The 20,470-nt window shown below is 46.8% G+C and overlaps 1 protein-coding gene across 2 annotated transcripts in view; it reads left to right on the forward strand.

The window, feature by feature from the left end:
- The window catches only part of SAMD4B (sterile alpha motif domain containing 4B), a 30,463-nt gene that overhangs the window by 2,614 nt on the left and 7,379 nt on the right, over positions 1-20,470 (forward strand). The window contains exons 2-9 of one of the 2 annotated variants that reach the window (XM_035117370.3): positions 6,296-6,752; positions 10,784-11,266; positions 12,699-12,941; positions 14,252-14,373; positions 14,848-14,934; positions 15,888-16,197; positions 17,958-18,043; positions 18,138-18,256. In XM_035117370.3, the coding sequence (XP_034973261.3) occupies positions 6,557-6,752; positions 10,784-11,266; positions 12,699-12,941; positions 14,252-14,373; positions 14,848-14,934; positions 15,888-16,197; positions 17,958-18,043; positions 18,138-18,256 (1,646 nt within the window). In that variant the 5' untranslated portion in view covers positions 6,296-6,556. The remainder of the gene's footprint in view (positions 1-6,295; positions 6,753-10,783; positions 11,267-12,698; positions 12,942-14,251; positions 14,374-14,847; positions 14,935-15,887; positions 16,198-17,957; positions 18,044-18,137; positions 18,257-20,470) is intronic. The other variant, XM_035117371.3, reaches the window with a different exon arrangement.

Consider the following 20,470-nt stretch of genomic DNA (forward strand, 5'->3'; position numbering starts at 1 on the left):
TGTGTTGCTAAATCAATAAACTACAATACTGGTCTCTCTGTATAGAAGTGGAAAGCTGTTTTTCCCTGCCTGAAGGAGATAAACTGATGGCAATACCTGAGGTGTGAAATACTGACTCCTGAAATAATCATTTAACTTCTCTCCAAAACATCTTGCTGTTCTCTTTGTATACCTTGGGATCACTGGCGGAAAGGGTTTGTGTATGGAAGAAAGTCTCTCTCTCTTTTAACTGTACTGTAATTGTGGTTTTTTGAACATTTATCTTTGGGTCTTCAAGTTAATGTTGCAAAGAGGGAACTTTAATAACTGGTATGACCAGGCCAGTGTTTCCCAAACTTTTGGTGATGGGTGCACTTTTTTTTCTTGATTGAAAATTGTAGGCATGCTTCTTTCACACACAAGTAAACCTTTGGAGGAGCCTTGTCTGCAATTGTGGGAGTCACTGGTGACAGTACAAACTATTAACACTAAGCATGATATAAATTGGCAACCCTATTGTCGAACGTTTCTTGACTTATTGGTTGGTTGAAGCTTGTGGTTCCATCCTTTGTGTTTTTTCCTCAGGCTTCCTGTCTTGCATTTAACACTCTGTAACCAGATTTGTCAGGACAAGAGATAAGAAGGCTGAGATTCTGCCATTCTTCTGCCTGCCTAGAAACTGCAACCAGAGAGCAAAAGCAGATTAAGAATCTTGGAAGGAGAGGTCATCTGTTACTGTAATGCTCTATAACACTAGTAATGTAGTCCCAAATTGTGTGCTGTGGATATGTAAGGGCCTGGTCAAAAGACTTTATTTGGGGGAAAGCTTATCTGACTCAAAATACATTTTGTGATGCGCCACTGTTGAGTGTCCTTAGATTATAAAATGACCCATAAGTCTTATTCTGAACTGTCTATTGGAAACTTGTTCTGGACCCTGTTTTAAGGTGGGTGTGTCTCTTACCTGGCTTGCAAGAAGACCCAACTAGTGCAAACTTTGCACTTCACAATTAGTTGGGTTTTTAACTTCTGGGAGTTTTGCAAGGGGGTTGGAAATTGGGTTGAGTGCATGAGACAACGTGGGTGCTGAGGGTCATCATCCAGTTTGTCATTCCATGAGCTGCTTTGCAGGCTTCATTACATGACAGGCTGGGATTGGCAAGCTTGTTTATCTTCTGGGCTTTCCATTCACTTGTACTTCCTCTGCACGCTTCAGCTGTGAAGCCGTTTGCTTGCATGCGCTACCATAGAGAGTAATTGGCTTGTGTGTGTATATCAGTATTGGACTAGGCTCAGGCAAAGCTTTTCATTTACCAGGGCACTGGTAACTGTGAGGAGGATACCCCAGAGTTCTTTATGAATTTGCACAATGGCTAATTGTTTAAATTTATTATATGTTTTATGTATTATTGCTGTAAACCGCTTTGATATTTTTCTTTACATGATAAAGTGGTATATAAATACTTTATTTAAAAAACAGACTTTGATTCCTAAAGCACACGTAGGTAGGTAATAATTTAATAGTGATAATTTTATTATTTGCATGTTGCCCACCTGATTGGATTGCCCCAGCCACTCTGGAAATCACCTGGAAAGGGTATGTGAACAAATAAAGGCTTGTCCACACTTTTGCTTGAACCATATTTTGATCATATTGTGTACTGATTAATTCCTCCGGGTCCAAGAGCTTTTCTTGTCGTGCCTTGCGAAAGTTCAGTCTTACCTGCTGAATTGAAGCTTGGCTAAGCAGAATCGCTTTTTCCGGATTTTCCATGGGTCTGATAATATCCAGTTCAGATCAGATTTTTGCAAGGCACAGCTACAGAACAACAAGAAAAACTCTCAGACCCAGGGAAATGAATCAATCCACGACAGTCAAAACTCAGGTCAAACAAGAGTGTGGACAAGACCTAATTCAGGGTGAACCTTATTACTATGTTTTTGTGGGGGCTCCTTTCCGGCTGAGCAATATGTGAAAACTAAAGCTAGCCAAATTACGGATAGTAAAGCAGGGAGAGTCATCAAGGCTTCGGAGATTCTCCCTTCCAAGGCCAGTGTTCTTTCTTCCTAATGAGCCTTTCACCTTCACTGCTTTAGCACAATTTTGGTCAGCTAGAAGTGTGCCGATACAGACCTGACTCTTCCTCTCAAGTCCCACCTGTTGCTGTGATCAAGAACTGTAATGTTGCTGGCCTCCTCATGCTTGAAATAGTGCCAAGCATCCTCCTGAGCCCTGAAACCTCATTTTGAATTGGGCCTTTTGCATTCTGGTTTAAAAGTCCTTTTTGTAGCTCTTGGCAGCCCTGTTTCCCACGTTTTGATTTCTCAGCTGTGAGAACCAGGGACGTGCTGGCCTTTTAAGATACTTGGATGTTTTAGGGACAGGGGCAGGTTAGCCACAGGCCACATAGGCTGCACCCTACTGCCTGCGTTTGATGGGTTGCCAGTTTGTTGGGGAAGCAGACTTCAGTTTCAGCATTATCCCTTTGAGGTTCAGAGAGAAGAGCTGCCACCAGTGCCCCCTTGGATTCTTTGTGAAGAACATTTGTGCTGCGTAGTAGCTGGGTCCTAGGATGGGGCTATAATGTACAGTACAGAACTCCTAGTACAGACAGTGACCATTTCGCATGGGGTGGGGGTGTCTGTCCCCCAGGGAAAGAACCTGCCTCTGAATGCCATTCGCTGGGAGTTGCATAATAATAATAATAATAATAATAATAATAATAATAATAATAATAATTTACACCCTGCCCATTTATTATTTAAACCCTGCCCATTTGGCTGGATTTCCCCTGCCACTCTGGGCGGCTTCCAACAGAAGTATTAAAATACAATATTCTATTAAACATTAAAAGCTTCCCTAAACAGGGCTGCCTTCAGATGTCTTCTAAACGTCAGGTTGTTGTTTATTTCCATGACATCTGATGGGAGCGCGTTCCACAGGGTGGGCACCACTACCGAAAAGGCCCTCTGCTTGGTTCCCTGTAACTTGGCTTCTCTCAGCGAGGGAACCGCCAGAAGGCCCTCGGCACTGGACCTCAGTGTCCGGGCAGAACAATATGGGAGTGGAGACGCTCCTTCAGGTATACTGGGCCGAGGCCGTCTGAGATGAGAGTGCTGCTGCACCCAGGTCCTCCTTGTGGGCTTCCCTTTGGAGTTCCTGGGTGGTGGCTGCCAGAACAGGATGTTGAACTAGATAGACCTTTCAATCTGATCCACCAAACCCCCTCTTATGTTCATTAAGCTTGGGGCTGTTGCCATCATGTGTTCAGAAACTTTGGGGGTTTCTGAACCCTGTCTGACTTGCAAAACCGGTCAGAGCCCTGGTTGAGTGTTGATAATGTTTTCGCTCTTGGTGGACGGTGCCTGCAACAACAACGATAATTTTATTATTCATACCCCGCCCATCTGGCTGGGTTTCCCTAGCCACTCTGGGAGACTTAAAGGTAAAGGTAAAGGGACCCCTGACCATTAGGTCCAGTCGTGACTGACTCTGGGGTTGTGGCACTCATCTCACTTTATTGGCCGAGGGAGCCGGTGTACAGATTCCAGGTTGTGGACAGCATGACAAAGCCACTTCTGGTGAAACCAGAGCAGCACACGGAAACGCCATTTACCTTTCCGCCGGAGCGGTACCTATTTATCTACTTGCACTTTGACGTGCTTTCGAACTGCTAGGTTGGCAGGAGCTGGGACCGGGCAACGGGAGCTCACCCCGTCGCAGGGATTTGAACCGCCAACCTTATGATCAGCAAGCCCTAGGCTCTGGAGACTTACAGCACATTAAAAAATGTAGAACATTAGACATTTAACTGCCAGAAGGCCCTCGGAGCTGGACCTCAGTGTCTGGGCTGAACAATGACGGTGGAGACGCTCCTTCAGGTGTACTGGGCCAAGGCCGTTGAGGGCTGGAAAGTAGTATTGGGGTTCAGCTTCACTTTCTTTCTCTTGGGCTGTGTTCCAACCCCACAACCCACTGCACCGGGTTTGGACGAGGCAGAGATCTCTATTTGCCTGGGCCAATAGAAGCTCCACCAGCCAGGGCTGGACATATTTCCACAAGAGGCAAAACAGAAAATGACGCCCACCACCGCTTGCCAGCATTTCCCTGAGCCAGCAGCATCCAAAGCAACAAGCACAGGAGGTGGCGAGCAATGCGCTCCTCTGATTTGTCCCCAGCCTGCCACCAGAGGCAACTGCCTAGTCATGGCTAATGGCACCAGGAGATGAGGGCAGCACCACTCCCCCAATACAGAGCTCCTTGTTCAGAAGTGTGGCTGGATGAAAGTGATGCCGGCAGAATCCCCACTGGTGGTAGCCTCCTCCACTGCCATCAGCAGAAAGCCCTCACGTAGGCTGCTCGTTCTAACCCCACCACCTTCACTTGATGGCATCAGGATGTGGCAGCTCCAAGGTGTCACAGCACAGAGAAGAGTTCAACCTGTCTTGCTCCCTGACCAGCGTCCGGATGGCTCTGCCAGCTGTTGGCACAGCCCCTTGCCCAGCTTTGGATCTCTATCTGTAGACCCAAGCGACTCCCTCCTCCACATTACGTAGCTTTGGGTGGCATTTGATGTGCCTCCTTCCTCCTCTGAAGGTATAATTAGGGCCAGCTGCCTTGCTGCTTCTCCAGACTTCTCCTGGTGGCTTTTCTTGGGGACGGCCTTTGCTTTGGTTGGCTCTAATTATAGTGTCCAGAGGATAGAGGGATCCAGACAGCCATTTCCTCAGTCTCTCTCTCTCTCTCTCTCTTTTAAAGACAGATGCTCTCTCTTTATATAAGGGCTTTAATAGAAACAGGCTTCTCTGTCAAAGAGTTCACAGCTGTTTAAACCCGAGGCAGTGCCCAGACAGTGGGGAAAGCTGTGCTGTGCGCGTGGATACAGTATTTTGTGTTCATGCCAGTTAGTTTTTAGGAAATTCCTTGGATTTTTGTGCTTGTCCTTTTTATCATTCAAAAGGCAGATAACCTGTAATTGGTTCTTTCCTCTGCACTGATAAGCAGGAGGAGTCTACTAACGGAGCTTTTATCCAGCAACACTGGCATTCTTTTGTATTCCCAGGCATTCAGTTATGTAATAGGTGAGGGGTTTTGGTGGGGGGTGGGAGTTACATGTGTCTTTGAGGTAACCCATGTTTTTCATCTTGCTTCTGACTCCTTTCAAGGCCTTTGTTCCACGTCACTTTCAGGTGCTGTTCAAGTTGTATGGCTCCTGCAGTATCATCAAAGTATACGTATATTCCGGCATATAAGACGACTGGGCGTATAAGACGACCCCCAACTTTTCCAGTTAAAATATAGAGTTTGGGATATACTCGCCGTGTAAGAAATACGACCCAGCGTATAAGACGACCCCCAACTTTTGAGAAGATTTCCCTGGGTTAAAAAGTAGTCTTATACGCAGGAATATACAGTATATAGTACTTCACGTGAGCAAGAATGATGGGGGAGGGGGTCTCTGCTCTGAAGATCTTCGAGTTTAAACTTCCATGGTACCAAGGGAATGAAATGGGAGAGGCATCATTACTATAGGGTTAGTGTGCCCAAGTGGTTGGGCGTGAGGGGCTACTATTGTTTGGCTTTCCCTTTGTTGCCTTCAAAGACAGCTGTGTATCCTTGGCCAGTGCCAACCTTGACTTAACTGGTGTGCCAGTCCCTGCTCAGAGGTCTCCAAAAGCTCTTCTCTGGGCAAGAGCAGTACAGGGGTGAAAAGTGCCCCAGTCAAACCGAAGCAAATGCTTTGTGATTGTGGCCTAGGTTGGCATTCCTGGATTAGAAGGGTGCAAGAAGCGATTCTAAAGCCGTAATTCCTGCATTGCAGGGGGTTGGGCTAGATGACCCTTGGGGTACCTTCCAACTCTGCACTTCTGTGAAAGGGGCTCCACACTCTTTGAGTTTGCTGTGGTCATCACACTGCATTTTGAAGTTCAAAATGTTGAGCCTTGTGTGACCTGTCCAAATCAGTTGCTCCTGGACTCTGCCTCCCAGAGACACGTCTGAATTTGAACTCTGGTCTACCAGACACAGGTCTAACATTTCCTTGAGTCAGTATTATTATTTTTTAACCAACTACTATGCCATCCTTCAATATAAATATTCTCAGGGGGCCTTTCACAATAATTAAAAAGTATCATTTTAAAAACAAATGCAAATGGGCCTGGGTGTTCCATTGTTACCACACTGTGTTGATAGATGGGAGTTTTTGAAAGCAGCAGATTGTATGGGGTTCTGTTTGCCCAGCATAATTTTGTAGGGTGCAGAGAAATATGGAGGGATGCAAAGATCCTCATCCTTGACTCTCATTCTCTCTTACAGGGGGGTTCCGAGACATCCTGCTGAAGTGGAATAATCCCCAAAGAACCCAAAGATCTTCGGAACAGCAAAGACTCCCTTTCCATGCCATTCTGCTTCTCTGCTAACGGGAAAGTCGGTGTTCTGGTTTGTGGCCTTCTGCCGAGCCTCCAGACTTGAGGTTGAAACCATGTGAGGGGTCCTTCCCCCACCCCACCCCAAACCCTGGTGCTTTCTTGACCCCATTGTGGGTGAGTTGCCACCGAGCCTGAGGTGCCAGCCACCATGATGTTCCGGGACCAGGTGGGCATCCTTGCTGGCTGGTTCAAAGGTTGGAATGAATGTGAGCAGACGGTGGCCCTGCTGTCTCTCCTCAAGCGTATCTCTCGCACTCAAGCCCGCTTTCTGCAGCTGTGCCTGGAGCACTCGTTGGCAGATTGCACAGAGATCCACGTTCTGGAGTCAGAGGCCAACAGTGCGGGTAAGTCAGCTCTTTTTTCCCTCTGGAGCTTACACCTAACATCCTCACAGTCCGAATGGATTCAGACCACCTGCTTACGTGGCAATATTGCCACAGGTCCTTAATTGGGTTAGGCACGCTCCGGTCGCTCACCTCCAAAAGGGTTTTGTAGAGTTGGAAAAGGTACAGAAAAGGGCAACCAAAATGATTGAGGGGCAGAATGATGAAGAAAGGTGTTGCCAGCCAGATGGTGATGTTACGCACTAAACCAGGTGTCCAGGCATCTCTACTTCCTCGTGAAAGGCTGGTTACCTGTCACAAAACGCGCCTGGCGCCTGGCTAATTTCGAACACTGATCACCTGGTATTCATGTGAGCATGGCTCCAGTTAGCTGTGTTGTGACTCATAGCTGCTGTTAAGCAGATTTACAAAGAAGAGGTCCAATTCTTCAGAAAATCCCCCCTGGCTAATGGCTGTTTTGAAGCAGCAAATTCCATAGATTAATTGTGTGCTAAAAGTACTTCTCAGTCACTTTTTATTGGGTGACTCGGCATTCTGATATTAAAGAAGAAGATAAAATTATGTTTCCATTCCTTATTCATGAAGCTCTGTGATTCATCCCCTCGCACCACTTCGCACACTGTGATAGATAGAGGACCTGCATTTGCCCAGAGCATATGGTTTAGCTGCAGCTAATTCTGGCTCTGTGAGTGGGCCTCCCTGGTACACAAGTTTGCAAATGCACGTTCTTCCTGATTCACACTTTGCATTTAAGTGTTCGCCTAAAAATTGCAAATGGGTCAAGGAGGCCCCCCCCTCAGTTTACTCGTGACTGAATACTGAGGAAAAGTAGACCTCCTATAACTAATCTCGGATAATTTGCAGATTAGGAGTGTGTATGCAAGCACTTTGGGGGTGATCAGCCTGTGGCATCTGCCTCCTCTTGCCGAACGCTTGATAAGGACCAAGTGTCCTCACAAGTTCAGCCGGATCTTGCTAAGCTGTGAGAACTCCATGCCACTCAGTTAAGCTCCATTCCCCAAGCACATGTGTACCCCCTTCACCCCCACCCTTGCAACTAACACACACAAGCCTCTCCCTTTTATCTGTGAGGCGAAATGCAACTCCTACAGCTCTCTAGTAATAGTGTTGCCCAAGATTAAGGCAAAAGGGAGAAATGAGGTTGAATTCACTGACTCTATTTCAGAGGCTGCTGACATAAAGCCAGGAGACAATTCGGGGTACCCTCAGTCAACCTTGAGCACCCTCAATCAACCTTTTCCCCCCTGTACCCAAGATAAAGCCCTGCAGATGCTTTGGACTACAGCTCCCAGCGGCCCCAGCTAGGTGGCTGCTGGGAGCTGTAGTCAGAAACATTTGTAGGGCTTCACCTTGGGGAAGGTGGTCCTAAGAAGAGCCTGCTTTTGTCTGCAGGAGAGTTTTCACCTGCAAGTTCTGAAAATCTCAGAAGCCTGCTCTGAAGTAACTGAGAGCAGGGCTTTTACTGTAGCTGCTCCTGTTCTGTGGAACGGCATCTCTGTCCACACCAGGGACCCCCAAACTCGGCCCTCCAGATGTTTTGGGACTACAACTCCCGTCACCCCTAGCTAACAGGACCAGTGGTCAGCGATGATAGGAACTGCAGTCCTAAAACATCTGGAGGGCTGAGGGATGCCTGGTCTACACTCTCCGGAAACAATTGAAGGTGCTTTTGTTCAAATATAAGGATGTAAGATGAGCCTGCAGGATCAAGCCAATGGCCTAACTAGTTCAGCATCCTGTTCTTACAGTGGCCAACCAGATGCCCCATTGGGGAACGCACTGGCAGGACTTGAGCACTCTTTCCTCACCTGTGGCTTCCAGCATCATCTTCTGAAAAACACCACAGTGATACTATGTAAATAGATTCATTTGTTTGTTTTATTTGTATTCTGCCTTTCCACACAAAAAAATCGTGCTCAAAGCAGCTTACAACAAAGAAACAGGAATGCATTCAAACAAACACTATGAAAACTTATTACAGGCAACCACTTGTTTACGCACATTCAGTATGATTGTGATTGCGTATTTGTGTATTGTGCCGAACCCAGACGTGACCTGGAAACGTCATAAAGACGTCACTGAAACGTCACTAAAAGGGAGGGTGGGTTGCAGGCTTTTTCAATGGGTTTCAGTTATACACAATTTTACCGACGTGCTCGGTGCCTCGGAACATAACCCCTGCAAGAACAGGGGGGTGCCTGTATTATTATGGTTTTCTTTATTAAATTTGTATACTACCCTTCTCAGGGCAGTTCACAACACAAAATTACAATAATAACAAATTTTACAATAGCACAGCAAAACAAAAATATAATAACTTAAAAAACCCACATTTCAGTACAGTGATACCTCTGGATATGCACACCTCCAGTTGCGTATCCTTCAGGATGCAAATGCAGCTAACCCGGAAGTATTTTTCTGGGTTTTGCCGCATGCGCAGAAGCGTTCTACTGCGTGCATGTGCAGAAGCTGTCCCTCTGATTGCGGAAACCACGGGATCTGACCGGAGCTCTGGAACGGATCCCCGTCTGCAACCAGAGGTACCACTGTACCTTAAATGTAACCAGAATGATTAAACAACGTGCAGCATTCAATAGCAAAAAATAATAAGGGAGCTTCACAGTTTCTCCTTAGTCCTAGAGCAACTGATGTTGCTCAGTGTCCTTCTTCAGCAGCTGCTTGCAAGCCTTCCAAGGGCAAGAGGTGGGGTGGCGTGGCTGGAGACACCCCTCCCTTGATGCCCCCTGAGCTAAGCCATCAGGCTTTCTTGGTGTGAAGAATCTTGCTTCAGTTCACAGGCTTACACTGGAGTGCCTGGAAGTGGCTCATTGTTGTTTATTGAATTTTATGCTAACTGAGCTGGGAAGAGAGCAGAGCGAATTGTCACAGATCCTTTGCATCCCGGTCATCATCTGTTTGACTTACTTCCATCCGGACGTCACTACAGGACTCTATACACAAAAGCGGCTAGGCACAGGAACAGTTTTTCCCCTTGTGCCATCAAATTGTTAAATTCGTAGTTGTGTAGCGGAAGGGGAGGCCAGTTATGGGTGGGGTTCCTTTGCTGTGCTATTGTATTGTGATTGGAACAGTGTTGTATAAGGTACGTTTACATTGCAATGTAGCCGAAGCAAAATTTCAAGTATGTTGGTACTTGGCCAATAAATTATTCCTTATTCCTTATTCCTTATTATATACCACCCTATATCGGCAAGTCTCAGGGCGGTTCACAGGCTAAAATCTGAATATAAAACCACAAAATACATAATCAATTCATTTCTAGGAAATGATATATAATGAAATGAAAAGGATGTTTAAAATAACCTTTGTAAAAAAAACAACCAGAAGCTTTTCTTTTGAGAATTATAGGGACAGAACTACCTAAAATGTATAGAAACCATAGAAACTTGCAGAAACTTATTCATGTATGTGACTAAAGCGGCAAGAATGTTACTTGCCCAAAAATGGAAAGAAGCAGAAGTCCCAGTAAAGAAAGAATGGATGCAAAAACTTATGGAATATGCAGAAATGGCGAAAGTTACCGGAAAATCAAGATAACATTTTAAAATAAAATAATGGAAATGGTTTATTGAATATTTCAGATAAATTAGAAACAGATAAAAACACTGAAGGATTATTGTAACAACCTGCAATTTTATAACAGTATATATTTAAAGAAGATGAATAAATGAGTAAATTAAGTTAATTTGGATATGCAGAAGATACTAAAAACAAGTTTAAGGAACCACAGAAAGAGGGGGATGGAAGTCAAGTTTTGAAATGTCAAAATTAGTGAAATGTAAAAAACTAGCAAAATGTATAAGCTTGAAAAGTATTAATAAATAAAATGGAACAAAGCACATAATCAAAATAAAAACAGCAATAACCCCTCCCCCAAACATTTTAAGAGGGCATAGGATGTCAATCAAGTCAACTGAAATCAATCAACCATCCCCAGCAGCACCAGAAGATATTCTCTTGACTTGCCCCTCTCTCTCTTACCCCAACAGCTGTCATCAGTCAGTGGCACCAAGAGCCCAAGGATAAAGTAGTCTCCCTGCTCCTCTCCCACCTGCCTCTCCTCCAGCCTGGCAACACAGATGCCAAGTCCGAGTACATGAAGCTCTTGCAGAAGGTGCTGGCCTACTCCATCGAGAGCAACCTCTTCATTGAGGAGAGCCGGCAGCTCCTCTCCTACGCCCTCATCCACCCGGCCACCACGCTTGACGACCGCAACTCCCTGGCCCTGTGGCTCAACCACCTCGAGGAACGCCTCTCCAGCGGCTACTCCGGCCAGAGCAGGGGGCGGCCCGACACGGCCTACCACTCGCGCCAGGGCTCGGACGAGTGGCAGGGCCCCGTAGACACGGGCCTCGGAGACCTGGGGCACGGCTGGCAGGAGAAGCCACCACGGGAAAATGGGCACATGTCCTTCCATTCCTCTGGCTCCGTGCCGTCGGCCATCAACAGTATCGGGAGCAACGCAAACACAGGTGTGGAAGGCAGGGCGGAGGGATGAGGAGGGTCTGTGAAACAGGCGCCATCTTGCTTGGGAGGGTGAAGGTGGGGGTGTTTTCCTGCAGGGAGGAGGGGATCCTCAAATGGGTTGACCCTCTCGCTTGCTCCCCTAGGTCCTTCTGCAAAACAATTTAAAATCTAAAATCTATGTCTTGGGACATAGAAGACCTTCCCAATTCACTAAGGTAGGTTCTTGCCCCACCGCAGCAGTTTCCTCAGGAGCAGCCTTTCTGAAATAATTATCTCTGCTGCTCTAAAAGGTTGACCCTGGAAGGAGTTAACCAGTTCTGATTAGCTTGGAAATTAACCAAAACGTTTCCCAATTTTTGGTGAAATGGCTTGGAAATAAACTGAGCTATCTATCTCGAGCCAGAGGGAGCTCTCATCTCTGGGGGGGAACCAGTCTGTTGATATCTCAGGCTGCGTCTTGCTTTCCTATCCTCATGCCAGAACTAAGAAAACATTTCAGATCTGTAGACACTGCAAAGGACTATGTGAAACTTCTTTGATCGGGTGATCCTTGAGGCCTAGTCAACCAGTTGGGTTGTTCCAGTTCTTTGCCTGAATGTTGTTGTTGTTGTTGTTGTTGAAGTTGAATGTATTAGTCGTTGTTTTGCCATGTCAACTCAAAGCAACTTAAAAGAAAATACATTAAAACATCCCACCTACTCTAAAAGGCCATAGACAGTTAAAAACCAAAGGCCTGGTTAAAAAGTAATGAATTCGCGTGGTGCCTGAATACATCATCATCATCATCATCATTATTATTATTATTATTATTCCCCACCCATCTGGGTGGCTTTCAACAGATATGAAAACACAATAAAACAGACATTAAAAGCTTCCCTATACAGGTCTGCCTTTAGATGTCTTCTGAAAGACTGTATAGTTGTTTATCTCTGACATCTGACAGGAGGGCATTCCACAGGGCGGCACCACCACCAAGAAGGCCCTCTGCCTGGTTCCCCGTAACCTCACCTCAGTGTCCAGGCTGGATGATGGGGTAGAGATGCTCCTTCTGATATACAGGGCCGAAGCCGTTTAGGGCTTTAAAGGTCAGCACCAACACTTTGAATTGTTCTCGATATACATTGATGGTGCCAGGTGAGCTTCCCTGGGGAGAGCATTCCACAAATGGGGAGCCACCACTGAAAAGCTGTTGCCACCCTCCGAACCTCAGAAGACGAATGGGTGGTTCTTGGTGTATTCCTGCTCAAACTTCCTTCCGGTCAGGTTCACCGAATAAACCTACACTCTGGGTAGTACAGCCACTCGACAGGTTCAGAATTTGTAACACTTTCCTTCGTCCTGAAATCTCTCCTGAGCTGCTTAAGCCTTCCTGGTGATTTCACAGCCCAAGTGTGGGGCCATTGTCGGCAGGTCCTAACCGTCTCTTCCTCCTTCCAGCTCTCCCCTGCCAAATCCACCCCAGCCCGCTGAAGCGCTCCATGTCCCTCATCCCCACCAGCCAGCAGGTCCCCAGCGAGTGGATGAACGTGGACGAGATGGGCGCCCGGCCAGCCTTCATCCCCGGCGGGGAGCATGCTCCCCTCTCGCCCCAGAGCAGCGTGGCCTCATCAGGCAGCGAGCAGACGGAGGAGCAGTCTGGCAGTCGAAACACCTTTCAAGAGGAGGGCAGCGGCATGAAAGGTACCTTGGGAGGGAGAGGGTGCGGCTGGACTCGACAGCCACTTTGGTGGACCGCGGTTTTCTCCTCCTGGGTCAGAGACTGGTCTCAAAGATGAATGCCGGTCCCCAAACCGCAGAAAACCCAGTTCTACCAAATTGGCTTGATTTGATTTAATATTTGTATTCCGCTTTTCCAACAGCAAATGTTGAGCTCAGAGCGGCTCACACAATCACCGTAGCATTAAACACATTGCAGCCGCTGTCATATCAAACACAGAAACCTATAAATAGAGCAAACCGGTAGAGCCTGAGACTCTCGGGGTCGTGTGTTCGAGCCCCACGTTGGGCAAAGGACTCCTGCATTGCAGGGGGTTGGACTGGATGGTCCTTGTGGTCCCTTCCTGCTCTACAATTCTACAATTCTTACGAAATCATCAAAACAATGCTGTTACAGTAATTCAAAATTTCAGAAAGAGCTGCTGAGCACCAGCCCTGATCATGGGATTTGAGGATTCTGCAAAAGGAGTCCTCAGACGTGCATGTATCTTTGAGCAGTCCATTTTCCCCCTCAGACTTTGTAAAATGGCACACATGCCCATTCTCTTCAGGCTTGCCATGTTCTCATGCCCAGGAAGCTCAGGAGGATGCACTTGCCTGGCCTGTACATTTGTGTGTGTATGAGTTACCGGTAAATACAGACACACCTCTTGCCAGTTCAGCCCCAGGTTGAGGCAGCTGAGTCTGCAGCAGAAAGAGACTTGATGATCCCAATGGGAGTCGCAAACATATGCTTAGCCTTGGCCCCTGTTACCTGGAAAACGTCCTTGTGTTTAAAAGACACTGCTATGCCAATAGACATAGTGCAGTGGTCCTGACCAAGGGCGGTAAGAACACTCCCCATTCTGAGGTGTCTCATCACTGGGGGAGTTTCCTGGCACTCAGTTTTTGACTACTCTTCGGCTGTGCTGGACAGCCTTCCCCAACTTGTTGCCCTTCAGGTGTCTCCTCATCCCTGACCATTGGCCGTGCAGGATGAGGCCGGTGGGAGTTTATTCTACTCCTCCTCTCAAAAGGGAGACCAAGATGGCTTTCAGCACAAGAAAACACCCGCCAAAAGACCTTAAGATATTTTAAAAACATTTCAGTTTCTAATCAACATAAAACGGCATGGTTTATAGGTTTTATTAATACACATGGTTCAGGCAACTTCACTTCTGTTGCACCGCAAGGGCCTAACCAAATACAGTTTGCCTAGATTCCACACTCTGTGACACTGGTTCACTCACAAGGCTGTCCCCAAAGGTGTCTTACCTCTCGGCCACTCTCCACAGATGTCCCCTCGTGGCTGAAGAGTCTTCGCCTCCACAAATATGCAGCCCTCTTCTCCCAGATGACCTATGAAGAGATGATGACCCTCACAGAGCAACACCTGGAGTCGCAGGTACTGCACAAGGTGCTTAAACCAGAGTCTTGGGGGCAGCTGGGGGTGATGCTTTGGAAGCAGGGGGGGGCTGGGGGAAGAAAGCATGTCTAGAGTTGATCCTGTGCCTCCAGGCTGTTGGAAGACCTCTTACCAGGGGCCTTTTTGGTTTCTGAGAAGCTATTATTATTACTATGATTTATTAAATTTGTATAACTCCCTATACCCGCAGGTCTCAGGGTGGTTCGCACACTATCCGCATTCCTTTAAGCCTTTCCTTACAACTTTGAGGACTACCACCCCCAAAGGAAAGCTTAGAGGCTTAGGAGTTTTTTATGCAGCATGACATTGTTATGCTCACACATGCTTGCAAAGGCGGATATTACTTGAGACCATCCATTCTTGGGGGGTTGCTGTGCATTTTCAAACATGTTTCTTCCTCCGAGGGCTGGGCAGCAGCTGCCTCTACTGGTGGGTATTTCAGCTGTCCCTCTTTTCCCTGACCAGAACGTCACCAAAGGAGCGAGGCACAAAATTGCCTTGAGTATCCAGAAGCTGCGGGAAAGGCAGAGCGTCCTGAAGTCTCTGGAGAAGGTAAGAGAGAAGGTGGAGGCTTTGCTGCTGAGAGGCAGGGCTGGGCTTCCGGTACCAGTAACTCACAGCTGATGCACATTTTAACCTGTGTGATTTCAATTTGATGTGGTTGAAATCACGCAGATTTAAATGCATGGAAGGCGGAGAGCTCAAAAGCTCTTTTTGCACAGGGTTTTCCCTTAATAGCGCTCTGTCTTGCTTGTGGGGTAAGATCCATTCAGTGCACCAGCTCCAGAAGGTAGAGATGCTCTTATGGGGCGCTTCCAAGTGGGTGGTCCCGTGTGTATGTGCCACCCCCAGAATGTAACCCCCTCATAGGATGCGATTTTCCTGTACTAAATGGAACAGAATTGTCATTTGAGTATCCAGAAGCTGTGGGAAAGACAGGGTGTCTAAAATAGGAGCTGAGTGCATCCAAAATCTGATTCAGAATAACAGTGTAACTAAATCATCATCAACATCTGTGTTTTTTACGGGGATACGTGTACCCCTCAACATTTTGTGAACCTAAGTTTGGCCTCATTGAGGGGGCAGTATTTCAATATGAGTAGGAAAATGAGAGCACCCTTAAATATTTTTTAAGGAAAAAAAGCACTAATAATAATAAAAATTTGTATATACCGGTAGGTCTCAGGGTGGTTCACAACATAAAGTTATAATATATGAAGCATAAAATACATAATAAAAATTAGGAAAACATATTAAAAATAATAATAACAATTAACAATATGAATGTATACACACTAATAAACAATATGCTTCCCAACGAAATTCCCTAAACAATACACAAGTACAAAAATCCAAATTAACTTAGACAAAAGCTCATTTTCCTTAATGCTTCTAGCCGCACCGCGCCAGCCCCGCCAAGTCTTGAGCTGCCGAAACATTCCCCTCTTCAAGTTCTCCTTTTTCTCTCCTCCTCCTCCCCCTCTCACCCCCCTTCCCCCGGGCAGGACATCTTGGAAGGTGGGAACTTGTGGAACGCCCTCCAGGAACTGCAGCAGATCATCATCACCCCCATCAAGGCCTTCCACGCCCTGCAGGCCATGGCAGCATCCAAGGAGGGCCAGCAACAGCTGCCGGCAGAGCAGCGCGGAGCCACCAAGCTGTGTCTGGACAAGAGTGGCAACCCTTCTGAGGACAAGGACTCTGCCACCGACACCTTCCTGCCCCCGACAGGCTCCCCTTGTGATGGGGAGTCGGGGGCGGCGCCCATCGCCGAGGGGGACATCGCAGGGCAGTTCACCCGGGTGATGGGCAAAGGTGAGTGCTCCGGAGTGCCACCAGGTCTAAAGCAGTAGGATTTGGGCCGCCCAGTGAATTCTCTTAACACCTCATGGTCCCTCTTAGGTTTATGGTTAGGGCTGGTCTTTTGAAATGGTCCGTGCTAACACTGCTTTAGTCCATCAGCCTGCAGGGCCTCTTGCCCCAGGGCCCCCAAAGTTAAAATGGACATGCAGACCCCTCCGGTTTCCAAAGACCAAGGGGGCAACCACCTGTGTGATGGGTGGGTGATCTGAAACTTATGTGGATGCAGGAAGCTAACAGCAGCGAATGATGGAGAGAAAAGGAAGAGGCATATATCCAAAGATGGATGTAAGACACTATAAAAGATAGAAGGGTTATGGTAGCTATGAGAAGAGGGTAAAATACCGTACTTTTCTGTGTATAATATGAGGTTTCCGCCCAAGAAAATCATGTCCAAAGTTTGGGGTTGTCTTATACACGGGTAATGCATAGGGGGGATGGGGGATTGGTTGCTGCCATGAGCAGGAAATTGTCAGGGCAGTTGATTTGTGGGTACGGCTAGGGCTGCTGCTGATTGGCTGGTGGCGGTGAGCGGGCTATTCAAAGACGTGTGCGATTGCCATCATCTGTCTGGCAGTTTGTTTTTTGCAAACCATCCCCCCCCCCCCCGAAAAAGCTCAATAACTCTGGGCAATCCTCTAGAAAAAAAGCCTCAACAACTCTGGGAAATTTCCCCCCATTTTCTTAAATTTGAGTCCCCAAAAATAGGGAGCGTCTTATAAACGGGGGCGTGTTATACACAGACAAATATGGTAAATGGGCCCTGTTTCTTAGGTTTGTTTTTAATAAACAAGCATAGTATGGTAGCATCTTAGGATAAATTACAGTATTAAGCACTATTAACAGCTGTACTTTATAAGATCCAAGAAGAGTTATCTTCTTCGGTGCCTTGAAGAAGAGTTTTTATTCCTTATCATCCAGGCTTACTAAACTAAATCCTCGTTAGTTAAGGCAGGTTTAATGTCAGTTAACTAGCAAGGATCTCATCATAAGTCTTTATCCTGTCGCTCCCAGGCAGACTCCCAGAGCCTTTGGGATCTCACCTGCTCTTGGAGCAGCCGGCAGGGTCCAGTCATGTAGGTTTCCTCCTGGAGGAGAGGCTCCCTAGAGCTGGTGGCACTGGAACAGGCTTTTAAGTGAGCTTTCCAGCGCTCCAGCATTTATTTATTTTTAATCTTCTGCTAAGACTGGAGTGTTGGTGCTGCAGTGCAGCTTTTGTAGCTACATTTTAGAACATAATATAAGCCTGCTGGATCAGGCCAATGGCCCATCTAGTCCAGCATCCTGTTCACACAGTGGCCAACCAGGTGCCACAGTGGGAAAGCAGTGAGCAGAACATGGTGTGAAGGAGGGCTTTCTTTTATCTGTCTCGAATTTTCCAACATTCAGCTTCGTTGGATGTCCATGAGTTTGAGTGTGGGGAAAGCTTTTCTCTACCCACTTTCCCCCAAACCATTTTATCGTGTCACCTCTGACTCGCCTTTCCTCGAAACTAAAAAGTCTGCAACCGTTCTTCACAGGGCAGTTGCTCCATCCCCTTGATCAATTTGGTTGCCCTTTTCTGAACCTTTTTCTGACGGCAGTATCCTTTTTGAGGTGAGGCGACCGCAGCCACACACAGTTTTCCGATTGTGGTTGCCCCGTAGATCTGTGTAACAGCCTTTACGACAGTGGCAGTTTTATTTTCAGTTCCTTTCTTCCACTTTCCCCTGCAGTGTGTACGCAGTTGCTGGTCTCCCGACCGGACGAGGAGAACATCACCAGCTACCTTCAGCTGATAGAGAAATGCCTGATGCACGAGGTAGGCATTAGGCTTCCCAGAGAGGGTTAGCACCCCATGTCTGCCTGCTCTTCCCATCCCAACTCACGCCTGCCCTCCTGTGCTCTCCCTCCAGGCATTCACAGAGACACAGAAGAAAAGGCTCCTGTCCTGGAAGCAGCAGGTGCTAAAGTTGCTCCGGACGTTTCCCAGGAAGGCCGTGCTGGACATGCAAGGCTACCGTCCACAGAAAGGGTGAGTCTTGGCAGGAGCAAGGAGTTCAAGGGACAAGATTAGGCCAGGAGGGTCCTGGGTTAGGCAGGGCAGCCTCCTGCCATGGAGGGTTCTAAGATTGGAAGCTAGGGTTTTACTGTTGTTATTATCTTACTATTTACTAAATTTATTGATTGCAAAGAGAAGCAAACGTAGTTACATTTAAAAAAAAAACCTTAAAATTAATACATAAAAAAATAACGCAAGAGGAAAAGAGGAAAGTTTTTGCCCAGTGCCTAAACATGTATGTATAACAGTGGCACCTGGCAAGCCTCCCTGGGGAGAACATCCGGCAAATAAGGAGCCACTACAGAAAAGGTCCCATTCTCATGTTGCCACCTGCTGGACCGCGCACATAGGAGGCACATGAAGAAGGGCCTTAGATGAGGATCTCAGGGTCCAGGTAGGTTCATATGAAAAGAGGTAGTCCTTGAGTAATTGCGGTCCTGAGCCATTTAAGGCCTTTTGGTCAAAGCCAGCACTTTGAATTGGGCCCAGAAAAACTAATTGGCAGCCCGTGCAGTGGAGCCAGGGTTGATATTGCATGCTCAAACCACCTTGCTCCGGTGAGCAGCCTGGCCGCTGAATTCTGACTACGTGGTGGATGTTCTTGACATATATCAAGAAACGTACTGGTGGCTGGCAAGTTCCCACCAAATTTGATTTTATCTGGTACTGTCTGCAGATGGACAAGTCACTTTTTCTTTGCCATCCTTGTTACCGTGGAATGCTTTCATTTTCTTGATTATGTCTGGATTGAACCTGTCTCTGGACTTCCTTTGCTGTCTCTGCGTTCCAATACAATATGAAGCTATGCATTGCGGATTTTTTCCAGCAAGTTGCCCAGTGTTTGGGTTGCTTATTGAGGTTTTATTTGCCAATTATTTTTATTCATATTCCAAATTATTACAAATCATTGCCAAATTAATTCAGTTTAATACAGTTTTTGCAAAACTGGCTTCCCACTCTTATACTTCCAATATGAACCCCTGTTGCTGCTTATATTCTCGATTAATCTCTAGTTACCACTTGGTTTTTGGTTTTGACTCTATGTAAAACATTTTGATTGCCTAATGAAGCTTTTAAAATAATTCTTTTTTTTAAAAAAAAAGCTGGGGCTGCAAGTGCTTGGTGGTGCCTGACTAAGAGAGCAGGTTTCTTGATTGAAGCAGCTGTCATGAAGGGGACGGAGTCTGCCTCGGGGGTAGTGTGTGTGTTGCAGGCTCCAGGTTGAACCCCTGGCACCTCCAGGTGCTTGGAAAGAACTTCCTCCACTTGAGGGGCCCTGGGGATCTGCTGCCAGTCAGAGTTGACAGTATGAGCCTTGCTGAACTGGTAGGTTGACTCTGTATAAGTTCTCTTCATATAACCCATCAGGAGTTTAATTTTTTTTAAACTGTTTCTTGCATGGCACCTTTGGGAAGGGCCAAAGTGGAACAGGAATATAATATATAATCATAGAATTGCAGAGTTGGTAGGGACACACGGTGTAACCTGCAATGCATACGAAATATGCCACTGACCTGGAAAGTCATCAGCTTGTGCTTCAAGGAAACACTTCTGCTCAGGAGAGCAACACTTTCCTTTAGTGCCTAGCGAGCAGCTTGGGTACTAACTGCTGTTATGACAAAGCACACCTTTCTCTAGCTTGCTGATGAAAATAGAGCCGCAACACTATCAGAGCTGTTTTGGAAGCAGCTGCTTAAGTTCGGGAACGCTTAAAAGGGTTGGAGCATTGTTGCTTAATGAATTCTCTGAAACAATACAAATGACTTTCCACCTTGCCTGAAAAGAAGGGGCAACATCTTGTCAAATTATTCCTTTCATGCTTAAGGGAAACTGTCGTCGCTTAAGTCAGCATCCTATGAAAGCAATCCCCTATTGTGGAGTTGGCAATATGTAAATTTGAACTGTCTGGCTCTAACAGTTTTGATCAAAGCCATTGATCGGTTGACAACCCTATTCAAAGCACAGGAGACTAGTTTGCGTGGGCTTGCTTTCTGCTGCCTCCTGGTGCCTGCTCGTCTTTTGGGAGGGTGGTTTTCCTTTCGCGTGGGTTGTGTGTGTCTGATCTGTGTAAGGAGTGAGGGAAGCCTTTGTGCCAGGAAGAACACCTTGGGCACACCAGGCTCCCCCTTTTGAGAAGGTTTCCGTGTTTAAGTCAGACTCCAGCAGCAGAACGCTATCGCCCCTTCC

Source organism: Zootoca vivipara, chromosome 6 (genome assembly GCF_965207765.1).
Source record: "Zootoca vivipara chromosome 6, rZooViv2.hap1.1, whole genome shotgun sequence".
Lineage (NCBI taxonomy): Eukaryota > Metazoa > Chordata > Lepidosauria > Squamata > Lacertidae > Zootoca > Zootoca vivipara.